Here is a 14,597-nt window from a genome sequence, read left to right as displayed (position 1 = left end):
TATATGTAATTTCATATTTTATTTAGCTGTCAATTTTTTTTAGGTGTCAAAGGAGCCTTGCACACAGACGAGCCGATTCTGCATGCATGCATACCTGTCAATTCTATAATGTTGACAAAGTCGAACGATATGATCTCAAATAATAAAATTTAATCACAAAACGTAAATACTACTAAAAATTGATTCAACGGTGCCGCCAATGGCTTAATTACTTCTTGATTACTTAAGTTTTGGATATTTCTTGTTTGATTTTCATTTACGTTGTACAGCTCAACAGTCACATATTCAGTCTGATTAATCTTTGTACGTATACTAACATGACTCCAGGTGAGAATGAAGCCAAAAATCCTTCACTATGCATTAACATAACATCATTAGCCATATGTGGCTTGTTGCCATTTCAAAATGAAAAATTTCTCAAAAACAAACCACTTCGAAGATTACATTTCGTTGTTGGTTACATTGCCTATATACTATTCATCATATTCCTTATAACGGAATATATTGAACTGCTTGTTGTCTGGGGTGAACTCGAGCAGATGACTACAAATATTACCGTATCTTGTCTATATGGCGTTACTGCGTTTAAGATATACATCGTATATGGAAACAGAAAGAAAATATATTCTTTAATCGAAGATATATCAAGAATAGAAGTCAACATCATTAAATACCAGAGCAATGAACTTAAGGATATACTACGGGACTACATAAAAATGGCTAGAAGAGCCACGTATTTATTTTATTCAGTGGCATTTGTTACCTTAACTATATTTTTCGTTTTACCTGCCCTCGAGTACAGATTTTCTTCAACTTATCACAAAATTTATGATAATGGCACAGAATACTGGAGCTATGTCAGACCTATGGTCTTCAGCTCTTGGTTTCCGTTCGACAGATTTGCCTATCCCAATTATATATTTGTCTATATATACCAAGTAGCTATGGGAGTTGTAGGCGGTAGTTACACGACTTTTTTTGACATGTTTGCAATCACCATGATTGTGCATTCAATAGGACAATTGCGCATATTGAGGAGGAACTTAATGGTTATTACCGAGCATGACCCCAAATTAGACGAAGAAATAAAGTCGAAAATCATCAGTGACCGTAAATTCAGAAACAGCTCAAAAACTGAGAAATCTGAAGCTGTTCGAAAGATGTGGGATGATATAAAACATAAAAGATTGGTGGACTGCATTAATCATCACAGACATATCAGAAGGTATAATATACATCAGACAACACAAGTAATTTGATCTCATTTCTAAAATTGACTGATTCTTATTCAACTCTAATTAACTTGAGCAACAAAAAAAAAAATACCGGAGAGGAAACTGATAAATATTTACTAAGTTTGGCCCATTGAATTCGAATATGACAATAATTTTTGTTGGCTTGTTCTCCTTTAAGAAATATGAGCGTATAATTGCAATCGTTAATTCAAAATCTAATATTACTGTGCAAAAAGTGAGTATTGGAATCAATAGTCAGATGTTTTTTCTATTGATTGTGTTTTTTATTACTTTGAAATACTTAGAAATTTATCGAATCGTATCAATTCGAGCTGTAAATGATTTTAAATTAAGTTTAAAAAAACGCTTATGTTTTTGACCGCAAGAAAGCAAGAGCGATGTGCAGAATGGAGAGCGCATCACTCCATCTCATTCGCTCCCGCGTCCTGCCTAGAACATTTCATATTTTATTTTAAAATCATTTACCTACCGCTCGAATTAATACGTTTAAATAAAATTAAAATTAAGATTTAAAACCAACCATTATAAACGTGTTGAAATGAAAAATTGGCGAAATTAACATTAAATTAAATTAACTGAAAATAATGTGTTAAGAAAAATATAATTTTGACTTGATCACCAAATAATAAATTATACGTATTGTAAAGCAATAAAAAATTAAAATCAATAGAAAAAACAACTGAATATTGACTTCATTACTCACTTTCGGCACAACAATACTAAATTTTGAATTAAAGACTGCAAAAGCCAAAAATCTGATTTTTTGTTGCTCTCGATTAGCATTTTAGAAACCGATTCTGTATCAGTTCTAACGGTGTTCAAAACATCCCCAAAATACACAGACACACAGCCATTCACAAAGACACACACATTTTTCAAGATCATAAAAATGTGATCAGTGATCGATTCTCAGTTCGAATCAGTCGAAATCTCAAGTTCAAATTTTCGCATGATCACAAAACTTCATCTATTGTTACCGTCGATATATCAAAATAATCTTTATATCAATATTTATCCATCTATGTACTTACTAGATAAAGTAAATATTTTGTTATTTCAGATATACCCATGACTTCAATATGTTAATGAGACCAAGTATGATGTTGTATTTTATATTATGCAGTTTGACTTTGTGCGCTACTTTATTTCAAGCATCTTTGGTATAAGTTTTGTTCTTAAAATGTTTAATTTTTGTTTTATGTAAGACTTCAAAGGAATTTAAATTTGTTTTTAGTATGGTTTAAGCGTCAGGCTTTTTTTCATGTTGGAATACGTCCTTTCGATGATGTTACAACTACTCCTTTTCTATTGGCACAGTAACGAAGTCATAATTGAAGTGCGCTTTCAATTATACATACAACCATTTCTAAGTTTAATTTTTCATCTGTTTTTAATTTTTAACTCTTACTTCATTTTCAGAGGGAAAGACTTGCATTTGCATTGTATAGTTGTAATTGGTTCAACGAAAGTAAACGTTTCAAGACGAATTTAATGATATTGAAGGAAGGAATAAAATTACCAATCAATTATACTGTTGGGCCTTTTTACGCCATGTCGTTACCTACTTTTGTTGCGGTATTTTCCAATTTATTTATTTATGACTTAATTAAAATAATAAATATTTTTATACTTGTGAGATGTGAAATCATTTTAAGCTCGACGGGTATACGTGACGAGACAGAATGTTAAATGACAAAAAACGCAAATATCGGAAGGCAACACGTACATACTTACTTAATTTGCGCGAGCAGGATAAAACAGGAACAAGAGGAACAGGCTTTTCCTCCCGTATTAATGTGCGCGCGCAGAATACGGGAGGAAAGTCATGTTCCTCTTGTTCCTGTTGTATCCTGCTCGCCCAAATTAAGTGAGTATGTACCGTTTACCATGCACCATTTTTTTTTTGATCTTTCGACTTAAGATCTTTCGATATTTGCCTTCCGATATTTGCGTTTTCTGTCATTTAAAATTCTGTCTCGTTCCGGAGACCGAAGCTCGACATATGTACTTGCATACTTCATTTTAAGCTAGACATGTTCAATTATAAAAATTTATATTTACCATGGTTTCGGGTATTATGTCCATATTCGTAAACACGTACTTTATATAAATGTATAACATTTTTATTTTAAATTTAAAATTATATTCAAATAATGGTAAAAAATGAGGATAGGTTACCAATTTGTTTGGAAATGTTCCAAAAATGAAATTAGATAAATTGGCAAACTCTGATAGGAAACGATCGACCTGGAATCACATATATCCAAGGTTTGGCAAGCAACATTGGGTCAGGGATTGAACCTATGACCCTTCAGTTGATAGAATTATACGCTAAACACTGAGATATGTTGCCGGTTATTTACATCTACCATGGTAATTGCCTCTAATCAACATATGTATTTCTTTTAAAAATCATATTTTCGTAGGTAATATGGTGACTTACATATATATTTTTCTTGGAGCTCACAGACGACGTGATTTGTCATAACCAGACTTCGGCGGCCAGGATGCTTTTACCTAAAAATAAATGGTTCACTATTGTCAACCTTTTTTTTTTGCTCTCTTGCTTTGTAGGACAATAGTGAACCCTTTTGTTGTGGGTTAAAGCATCCTGGCCACCGAAATCTGGTCATTTCAATACGCCTTATTGGCATATTCAATATTGGCTTCGAGTCAAGAATATAATTGTTCCCAGTTCTTTATTAATTCGTACGATCTTATTATTTCGACAAGTTTATCCTATATTTTTTCTTCAAATATAGTACTAGCCGTTATCAATCACTATGAAGCTTATATCAATACGAGGACAAAATATAACCGAAAACACCCCAGGGGTTGATTTTTGGGACTGTGTGCTATGAATATGTGCTGCATTCGCATGTTTAAAAGTATAAAAAAAAAACCGCGTGCCACGTGCCTCTCTGTGTGATTTCACCCTTGCGACGTGCCCCTCTGTGTGATTGCGACGTCGACGTCGACGTCGAGGTAACAAGTTTTTCAATGAATCAATATATTATAACTAGTGTTTTTACCCGGCTTCGCTCGGTATTTGTAATATAAACCGCTTAAACATGGCCAATCTAATGGTAAACATTTTATTAAATTTATTTGAATATTCATTTGTTTTTTTCTACAAACCAAACAAACATACAAAGTCTCTTTCGAAATTATGTATTATTAGATTAAAACCTTTTTTATGAATATTTCTTGAATCGATAGTAAATCTTTTGCTATCTGCAGTCTACTTTTTATTATTCAAAACTATTTCACAATTGTATTCGAATTAAAATATTTTCTTATCTGACTAAAAATTGTATAAAATGATTGACCCAATTCAAGTTTTGATTTATTTGGAATAGTAAAATTCGTAAACTGATGAATCAAAAATATTATCGCAACGTCTGTGGGCTCCCTGAGGACATTTTAGCGTATATTAAATTTATGATTTTTGATGACTTGATTTCCAATTTTTATTATATTTTTTTAGATCTTACGTGCATCATACAGTTATTTTGCTCTTTTACGTCAAAATCAAGATGAAAAAATTAATAAGTAACGCACATACATACATATACAGAAAAATCACTTCAAAAATATTGAAATTTAGTGGAATTTGATGAAATAAATGTGTTAGCAAAAATATATACGATGAATTTTCTTTCTTTGAGATTCTTTTATTTTTAATTTTATTTATTGCTTATATAATATCTACATAATTGATAAGTTAAACATCATTTTAAATATTTTATCAATTGAAACGCCATGTCTCATTACTATCAATTTACTCCAGAGTGTATTATTATTTACCCAGTATGTATGAGTATGTCATCGAATATTCATTCGATGAAAGTGGCTTATATGTACATATGTATATTGACTCGACTTTAATGGGAAGCCTGCATGTAATTATTTTTCACAAAACTACACGTAACGTAATGGAGCTTAAATATTTGAAAACTATAATTAAAAGTCTTTGGTGACACGACGCGATCGTTTATTACAGTGGCGTCGATGAAATTACATATTTACATTGATTAAAATGCTGACGAGTAATTTAAACTTGGGTGTTTTTTTTTAAATATTGATGAAAATATTTTAATTGATTAATGTGGAGCTAATCGCCCTGCGCCATTATTTTTTTAATGTTATCGTCGTAATTACCGTGTGAATTAAATTAATTTATAATTCATGTGTAATTACACAACTCGCCGAGCAAATTGGGCCATATTACAGTTAGCTACATATTATAAAGATATTCAATATAATTTTTGGATAAGCACGATAATGGGTTTTCTAATTCAGGAGTCGGTGAGCTGTGGCTTGCGAATAGCATGCGGCTCTGATTTTTATTTTTATTTATTTGTAAGTATGATCAGGATGCGAAGAATTCCAAATAATGTGGATTATATCAAACAGCGTTTACTATACGTCTTTACGCCAAAGGGCTGACAAAGGGCAAGTGCCTTATACATAGTTAGTCAATTACTAAACACTCAGCCCATACACATCCTGCACTGTGCACGCACGTTTACCACACACTCTACATGTTTTAAACCAAATCTTACATTATACTACTTTTAATACTCGGGAAAGGGGCCATAGCCGATGCGCTAAATTATTATATGTATATTTTCCCACGATACCATTTTCGGGTTGCCCCTGGGCGACATTTAGGACGAAAACACACTGGGTGGTATGGGACGTCACGTGTCCGTGGCTTCCCTGTGCATATGTTTGGATATGCATTCAGAATGCATATGTTTGGATATGCATTCAGAATGCATATCCATATGCAACCGACAAGTTTCTCTTACATTTCTTCAAATATGGGATTCACCGTTATCGATTACTGTCAAGCAAGAATAAATACAAGGATAAAATATCACCGAAACACTCCAGGGGGTGATTTTTGGGAATGTTTACCGTGTATATGGGCTAGGGGTGTATGTTTAAAAGTATCTAAAAAAAAAACACGTGTTTTTGCAAAATAATAATAGGCGTCTATTGATTTGATCAGTAATTTATTCAGCTTTTGATCAACAAAAATAGCTAAATTGTCAGTAAATATTTTGAAATTATCAGTGAGTATTCTAAATGATCAGTACGCTGTGATCAGTTGTCATACACTCAGTTAAACTAAATAATCAGTTGTTAAACCAAAATGATCAGACAATATTATGAAACGGTCGATGATTATTATAAGATAATCAGTAATATCATTTAAAAATGAGTATTTCATTTTGACAGCCAGAAAATCGTCAGTGTTGTCATATCGCATTATGGCTTCTAGTATAAAAAATCCTGATGAATTTTGCCACTTAGCAACATTCTTTTAATAATCTCCCCCCTCTCCGTTTGCAACCCCCTTGGTCCTCACCCCTCGTTCCGGGTTCAATTCAGTCTCAATGTCTCAGTTATCGCGTGTCTGTTTACCTAAACTAACTTAATCTTAAATTAATAAATAACGACCCTAAAAACCTGATCTTAAATTAATAGGGCCAACACTAACATAACCTAACCTAACCTGACAATATTGTTGAAATAAAACTTAAAAAAAGATATTACGATGTATTTGGACGGATATTACGGTGTGTGGACCATGAGGAGAGTGGGAATGGACAGTAGTGGGGCGACGTGCTATCATCCAACTGTCAAAAAATATAATTTTACTGATCGTTTATTATATTCTATTGATCATTTAGAATAAGTTACTGATCAAGTTTATAATTAATTACTTTTTGAATTATAAACTAATCAAATAATTTGCTGCCATAATAATATGCAGACAGATCAGGTCATACTAAATCGACGATTTGGATAGTGCGGCTAGAAAATAATTAATGACCATTCCTGAAGCAGTTTTAGCAATTCGGAAATACCTGAAATACCACATGTGAAAATGTTAAAAATAATTACAATGAAGAAAATACTTTTTATAGTCATTAATTATTTATCAGCCGCATTTTTCACATTTCACGCAGCAGATGCTGTGATCCAAAACGAATCTTTAGGAATCTGATAAAAACATAATTCAAAACATAAGCAAACTGATATTTATTTACATAAAAAGTTTTACTACCACCCTTGACCTCAATTTGAGCGAAACCGAATGAATATCATCAATAAGTCGTGATTACATATTTGATTTGTCATCGACACATAATTTCAATGGCTGCGTATTTCAATATTCTCACATTTGAATCGATCTCAGCATGTCTGAAAGTAACAATGGACTGAAGAATCCATGCCTCTGTGCTAACTTAACGTCACTGGCCATGTTTGGTCTTTGGCCATTTCAATCAGAGAAATTCCTCAATAGTAAAATTCTTCGAAAAGTACACTTTGCATTCGGATTATTCGCCTACTGTGTCAATTGGTTGTTTCTCGCCTCTCAATACATCGACCTGTACAAAATTTGGGGCAATCTTGAAAATATGACAACAAACATATCAGTAACCAGTCTGACTACCATTGGAGTGGTAAAAATATTCACCTTCTACGGCTACAGGAATAAGCTAGATTCGCTGATAACCGAAATATCAAGAGTCGAAGTCAACATCATTAAAAACCAGTGTAGCGGTGTCAAGAGTTTATTGTACGAATACGTGAAAACTGCCAGGAGAGTGACATACTTCTTCTGGACATTGACTTTTTGCACCATCCTAGTATTTTTCATCATACCACCCATCGAGTACAAGCTTTCCTCGACCTATCACAAGACTTACAGCAACGGATCTGAGTATTGGACTTACGAGAGACCCATGATCTTCAGCACCTGGTTCCCTTTCGACAAGTACTCCATTCCGAATTACTACATTGCATACTTGATCCATATTCTGTTTGGACTTTTGGGTGCGTCCTATCATGCCATTTGGGACATGTTCGTAATTTCCATGATGGTGCATTTTATAGGACAGTTGCGCATATTGCAAAGAAACTTGGCAGAAACCACAAACGTAGCTGAATTGGATCCTGAATTAATTCGCAACGACGTTAAAGTGGGACACGAAGATAAATTTCTTACCGATTTAAATCAGGACAAAACGATAGATAGTCGAGAAGTGTGGGATGTAATAAAGCATAAAAGATTGGTGGATTGCGTCAATCACCACAGATACATCTTGAAGTATAATATATTGCACACAATACGTTTTATTTTTTTTTGCATTCGATCCTATTGTATATTTATGTATATTTTTAGATACACCCACGATTTGAACTCTATAATGAGGCCGGTTATGATGTTGTATTTCATAGTATGCAGTATAATGTTGTGCGCTATTGGTTTTCAAGCATCTTTGGTAGGTTATCCTAATATTTTTTAAATATTTAACTAATTCATTAATCTTCATCATACGATTTGAAATGTGCCAATTTTGTTTTTAGTATGGTTTTAGTATAAGGTTGTGTTTCATGTTAGAATTTCTTATGTCGATGATGATACAACTGTTCCTGTTCTATTGGCATGGAAATGAAATCATTTGTGAGGTAGATTCAGACAAAATTTTATTGAAAATATCAAAATTATAATTGGATTTGTGTTTTCAGTTTTCAGATAGACTATTTAACGGCTATGCAGATAAATAAATTGTATATTGTTTTTACTGATAACATACTACAAAATTTCAGAACGAAAATCTTCTATTCTCTATGTATTGTTGTGAATGGTTCAAAGAAAGTAAACGTTTCAAAACAAGCTTTTTGATCATGACTGATGGTTTTAAACTACCGATAAAATTTACTGTCGGATCTTTTTACGACATGTCTTTGCCAACATTTGTTGCGGTATGATTATACCTTTATTAATCATTTTTTTAGTTTCCAAATATTTTATATTTATGCTTTATAATAACAATTTTATTTAATTGTTTTAGATACTACGCGCCTCTTATAGCTATTTCGCACTATTGAGACAGTTTCAAGATAATAATACTGAAGGATTAACAAGATTCTAAATTAAATTTTAAATAACTTATTACTCATGTGTGTGTGTGTGTGTGTGTGTGTGTGTGTGTGTGTGTGTGTGTGTGTGTGTGTGTGTGTGTGTGTGTGTGTGTGTGTGTGTGTGTGTGTGTGTGTGTGTGTGTGTGTGTGTGTGTGTGTGCTCGGTGCTCGACGTATGTCCGATAAAAACTTCTCTGTTTGTTTATGTTACTCGCAATATGGGCAAGCATCAGTAACAATTGCACAATGCATTCAAAAACACACAATAAACAAAACATGGGATACATTTTTATAATTATATTGATTGTATTCCGTGCGTTGTAGCGCATTTATAGAGACGTACCGCGTAATATTGACAACAATTATTTATTCGTAAGAGCACTTCTATTATTATTACATTTCTCTGAATTTTCAACACTATACCCCCAATTAATATGATTTATACAAATGATGATAAAATTAAAGAGCGGCCGATTTAAGTTTCCAATTTTCCAAACAGGCGGCCAAACTCCTAGGCGTGACCCTGACGAACGATATATGGACGAAAGAAGTGCAAGCAAAGTCATAGGTGAAATCAGAAAAAAATGTGGGATGAGATGTATAAAAGTTCCCGAATAGCTAATGGGAAACATCAGTGATCTAATCACGTAGATTCCCTTCGGCCGTCTTCGTTTACCATATTATTAAACCAATGCAGCTGATAAACCATAGGCCGATCTAAATTTAGGCTACTTATTTGCATTTGATAATTCATGTGCTATACGAATGTATGAAATGGGAAAATTGGTAGTGTTTGTCCGTTTTGCGCTGAATTTCCTCATAAACAATAATGCACTAATGACGAAATTGAGAACGATTCAGTATGCAAAACGTTTCTGACGTATTACACAATTGGAAAATGTCACATACGTATAATTTTTCTTGCAGTATGTACGAATTTTCAGCAATTTGTACACAACATCTAATTTTCACCGTCGTGTTATATTATTATTACACATATTATCTCCACTCTCGTATGATACGAAGACGCAATATAAAAGAAATGCACTTCTCGACACACTTTTAAGTTTCGTTGCAATTGTTGGTACGAAATGATCTCATCGCTCACACACAAATTGTTTAACCATCCATTCTTCGACGATGTGCTGGGGAGAAATTCGCTTTTGTTGTTCGAAATAAAGTTGCAATGGTAAAAAATTCAGAATTGGCACTTTAACGACTTGCATTGTTATACATTTCGTGCCTTATTTTCAGGTTTACCGGATCAATGGTTCCGAAAAACGTAAGACCGTTGTATCTGTGGGCATTTCATATTCACAGAATGTTTATCAACTTGATCTGGTTGTCATTAATCATCGCGTTTATCGGAGATATTGTCAGCGTTGGTGATAATTTGATATTATTGGGAGAAGATGTGTGCGTTTTAATAAGTTTCGTATTTGTGATTAGTAAATATTTGGTCATTCTTACGAATTACAACGAACTAGAGAGAGTGGCCGAACGTATTATGATCATAGGTGAAAAGAATCACAAAGAAGATACCGCTAAGCTCTATTATCATATCAGGAAGAAATATATAATTGTCATAACTGGAATTACTGTACTTTTTCACGTTTTATCTGTCCTTTTATTAATCGCCTTAATTATGAGTGCGCCCAAGGGCGGATTGCCGTTGAGAGCCTACTACCCAATAGATTTAAACAAAAAATATCTATTCGCTCTAATTTTTCTTCATCAACTTCTTGGATTATTTTATGTACTGAATTCCATAGTTGCATCGGATTCAACTTGTGGTATTATGTGGTTTTTAATCGGCTTAGAATTTGAAATTATTTCTAAAGAATTTGAAAATTTGGAGTTTAATTGTAAAATTGAAGCTACAAACGATTTTGAGGTGCAAAGTGTGGCCAAAATTCGATTGAAGGAATTAATTAAAAGACATCAGTATATCATTCAGTAAGTATCAATACTAAAAACATAAGACGTTCATTAATTATGAATATATTCATCATCATCATCACCTACAGCCGCTCACCATCCACTGCTGGATGAATGCCTCTCCAACACGCTTCCACTCGTCTCTGTTTTGCGCAACTCTCATCCATCTCAACCCACACATTTTCCTAATTTCGTTTACCCATCTTCCCTGCAGTCTTCCTTTTACCCTTTTACATTCTCTCGGGTACCATTCTAACACTTCTTTTGTCCACCTTTCGTCCATTCTTCTAGCCACGTGGCCCGCCCATTGTCATTTCAATCTCTTTACTTATACCACTTTGTCCATTACCCTTGTCATACTTCTACTAATATATTATGTAACTTAAAATAATTTCAGATTGGCAAAAGAGCTGAATGCAATTACAAGTCCTCAACTTTCGGCCCAACTTTTCGCTAGCAATTTTATGATTTGTTTAACAGGATTCGAAGCAACATTGGTAGCATTTTTTACATTCAAACAATTTTTGTCAATTTTTATCCAGATTTCTTGCATATTTCCAATTTTTATATTTTTAGACTATCAACGACACAATTGTATTTTTAAGATTTTTAGTACATCTCGTGTCAGCCTTATTTCAATTGCTTTTTTGGTGTCTACACGGAGAGATTATATTTTCGAAGAGTATAGCTATAGCCAATTCTGTATTTTACAATCTAAACTTCATCACTGATAAAAGCACAATCACTAATCTTAAAATCGTCATCGCTAGATGCCAAAAGCCCGTTTTCATAAAGGCTGGTCGAATAAACAAATTCAATCTGGCGACATTTTTAACGGTGAGCTATAATTTAATTTAATTTCTATATATAGACATGTTCAAATATGTATAGTAATTTAATGTTTATTATATTTTGTAGGTTGTGAAAGGATCGTATTCTTACTTTGCACTGCTGAGAACATTGAATGATTCTTAATCTTTCACAATAATTCTGAAAATAAATGTCGCAATTGGCTGATTTAGAGTTATTGGCCACTTGTTATTGTAATATGACAATTTTACCGCTAATTAGCGTTAGCACATCATTTTAATTTGAGTAGTCAGTAATTTTCCCAATTCCTTACAAATTTTATCACTATAATATTATGCACTAAAAGATTTGCTCAATGTTTATTCAACTGATGAATGTATTATTTAAACACAATAAATTGATTTATATAGAAATTATTGAGTTTTTCGTAATTTTATAATTGTATATTAATGGTCTGCAACTACGCTTTTACGGCCACAAATGTCAGTTGGCGAGGAATGTCATTTGCGTTTGTTGTGAATTTAGTAATTTTTATTATTTATCAAAATGAGAGTTTTCCACTTAAGAATACGTGACATATTTCTCCTTTTATTTGCATTTATTGCAAATAATTTCCATTTCGTACGCATGGGTAAGAATTTTCGCATGAAGTATAATTTTGTAACAAATGAATTATTAATTAATGCTATTATGATTGTGAATATTTTCTTGTGACATTTTTTTCATATATATAATATTATTGAATTAGGTAATAATTTTTGCATCCCCAACTTACCTTCAACCAAACCTAACCTAAAATTATATGTAAATAAAATTAATTCGATACAAACCATTTCAGCCAACAACAATATGGATATATCAACCAAAGATCTGAACATTAAAAATCAAAACATAGGAAATTCATCTTCTACTTATAAAAATCAGTCAGAAGAACTCGGCGCCCGATGCCCTTCTAATTTACAATGCCACAAACTAACATATCCATGCATCACATGCAACCTTACAAATACCAAGTGCATTTATGGACAAATGATGAACGTCACATGCTCCGCATTAGTCCCTTGCTTGGTTTGTACATCTGCTATTGTATACAGTAAAATGATACATTCCTTAATATACATTTGAATTACTCAATAACAGGGCAGCAATAGGGAGTTTGTACGGGAAATGATGTGTCGATACTGCTATCAAACAGAACACTGGGAGCATAGATGCATTCAAAAAGCCATGTGCGATTCGGTCAAATCACCGAGAAGTTACTACAAGTATATTTCATTACATTTTACACCGTTTTTTTATACAGATATATTAAATGAATTTATTTTACAGGACGAACTGTACTGTGTTGCCTGATGTGATCTGTTTGGGTAAGAGAGATTTTGCTAAACGTATTTTGTGCAATTGGACGGGTGGAGCTCGCTGGGGCACCGCGTTAATGCTCAGTTTGGTACTTGGAGGCTTCGGTGCGGATCGTTTCTATCTTGGACATTGGCAAGAGGGTATCGGCAAACTGTTCAGCTTTGGTGGTCTCGGCGTGTGGACCTTACTAGATGTAGTATTGATATCTATCCATCATCTAGGCCCGGCCGATGGATCTCTATATATTTAATTCGATAGGAATGTATTTAAAAAAATGTGCGAGAGTAAAATTGAACCAGTTTTTTTTTTAATTTTTTAATAAAAAATAAAATGTATGAAGCAGTATAATTTTCTGATTTATGTATGTAGATATCTATGTATTAGAAAAATACCTGATCTACAAATGCATCTTAACACTATGGTGGCTGCTGACTCATATTTGTATCATGTTGGGTGCACAACGCTTACTGGCCGCTGATACATATATGATTCACGACTGCGCAAATATATTTTTCAGTCTGCTGATATATATTTCTATCACGTTTTCGTCATAAACGAAAATGTGATACAAAATTGTATCATCGGCCACAAACGATTGACGCAAACGTGATACAAAAATATATCAGTGGACTGATACAGTTCGCGCAGTCGTAAATCATATATGTACCAGCGGCCACTAAGCGTTGTGCACCCAACATGATACAAATATAAGTCAGCGGCCGCCATCGTGTTAATATTGATAATATTACAGTAGTATTATGGATATGGAGTACTTGTGATAGGAAACTGAAATATGTTATACTTTTATTATTTTTAATAATATAATTTTTATTGTACATTTTATTGTAATTTGTAAATTTTTAAAACATTCATTTAGTGTGAAGGATATCAATATAAATAAACGATATTAAATTTACAAATTCCTAATTCTATGTATTTGTATAAAGCACGGCTGTGGAGTCGTTAAAAAAACCCGACTCCGACATTTTTCCACAATCCGACTGTCTTTTTTTGCACATTTTTAAAATAATAAAATTGGCGCAAAAGATTTCAAATATACACTAGGTATTAATGAGTCAACGCGCAAACACATTGAATCGTACGGCATGGGCACGTTATTGGCCTCCTGTGGTGAAAAAGCATGCAGGGGTTTTTTTTCGACAAGTTTCTCCTACATATATTCAAATATGGGAATCACATACAGGATTTTTGTCCTGGATGCTATAGCATAGATCAGGTGTGCTAGCGTTTTTTTACACGTGAAAAATTTACGTACATTATTAATAATAA

The 14,597-nt window shown here is 33.1% G+C and overlaps 3 protein-coding genes across 3 annotated transcripts; all 3 read left to right on the top strand.

The window, feature by feature from the left end:
* The first annotated feature begins 2,353 nt into the window (after positions 1–2,353).
* On the top strand, positions 2,354–4,812 carry LOC143917253 (odorant receptor 10-like). The gene is made up of 4 exons (XM_077438738.1): positions 2,354–2,416; positions 2,491–2,592; positions 2,676–2,831; positions 4,744–4,812. Exons 1-4 carry the CDS (start codon positions 2,354–2,356, stop codon positions 4,810–4,812), a joined length of 390 nt encoding a protein of 129 aa, XP_077294864.1.
* Positions 4,813–7,468: 2,656 nt separating this feature from the next.
* Positions 7,469–12,113, top strand: LOC143917252 (uncharacterized). The gene is made up of 11 exons (XM_077438737.1): positions 7,469–8,382; positions 8,458–8,557; positions 8,643–8,744; positions 8,886–9,041; positions 9,666–9,806; positions 9,912–10,060; positions 10,455–10,993; positions 11,078–11,156; positions 11,536–11,635; positions 11,715–11,975; positions 12,057–12,113. The coding sequence occupies exons 1-11, from the start codon at positions 7,469–7,471 to the stop codon at positions 12,111–12,113; spliced, it is 2,598 nt and encodes an 865-aa protein (XP_077294863.1).
* Positions 12,114–12,418: 305 nt separating this feature from the next.
* amx (TM2 domain-containing protein 3 almondex) lies at positions 12,419–14,232 on the top strand. Its single transcript, XM_077437945.1, has 4 exons — positions 12,419–12,579; positions 12,787–13,016; positions 13,089–13,213; positions 13,278–14,232. The coding sequence occupies exons 1-4, from the start codon at positions 12,495–12,497 to the stop codon at positions 13,555–13,557; spliced, it is 720 nt and encodes a 239-aa protein (XP_077294071.1). The 5' UTR covers positions 12,419–12,494; the 3' UTR covers positions 13,558–14,232.
* The last annotated feature ends 365 nt before the right edge of the window (positions 14,233–14,597 follow it).

This window comes from Arctopsyche grandis, chromosome 9, assembly GCF_051622035.1.
Source record: "Arctopsyche grandis isolate Sample6627 chromosome 9, ASM5162203v2, whole genome shotgun sequence".
In the NCBI taxonomy this organism is placed as follows: domain Eukaryota; kingdom Metazoa; phylum Arthropoda; class Insecta; order Trichoptera; family Hydropsychidae; genus Arctopsyche; species Arctopsyche grandis.
The sequence above is the reverse complement of the archived record's forward strand: the minus strand, read 5'-3'. Positions and strand labels throughout refer to the sequence as shown.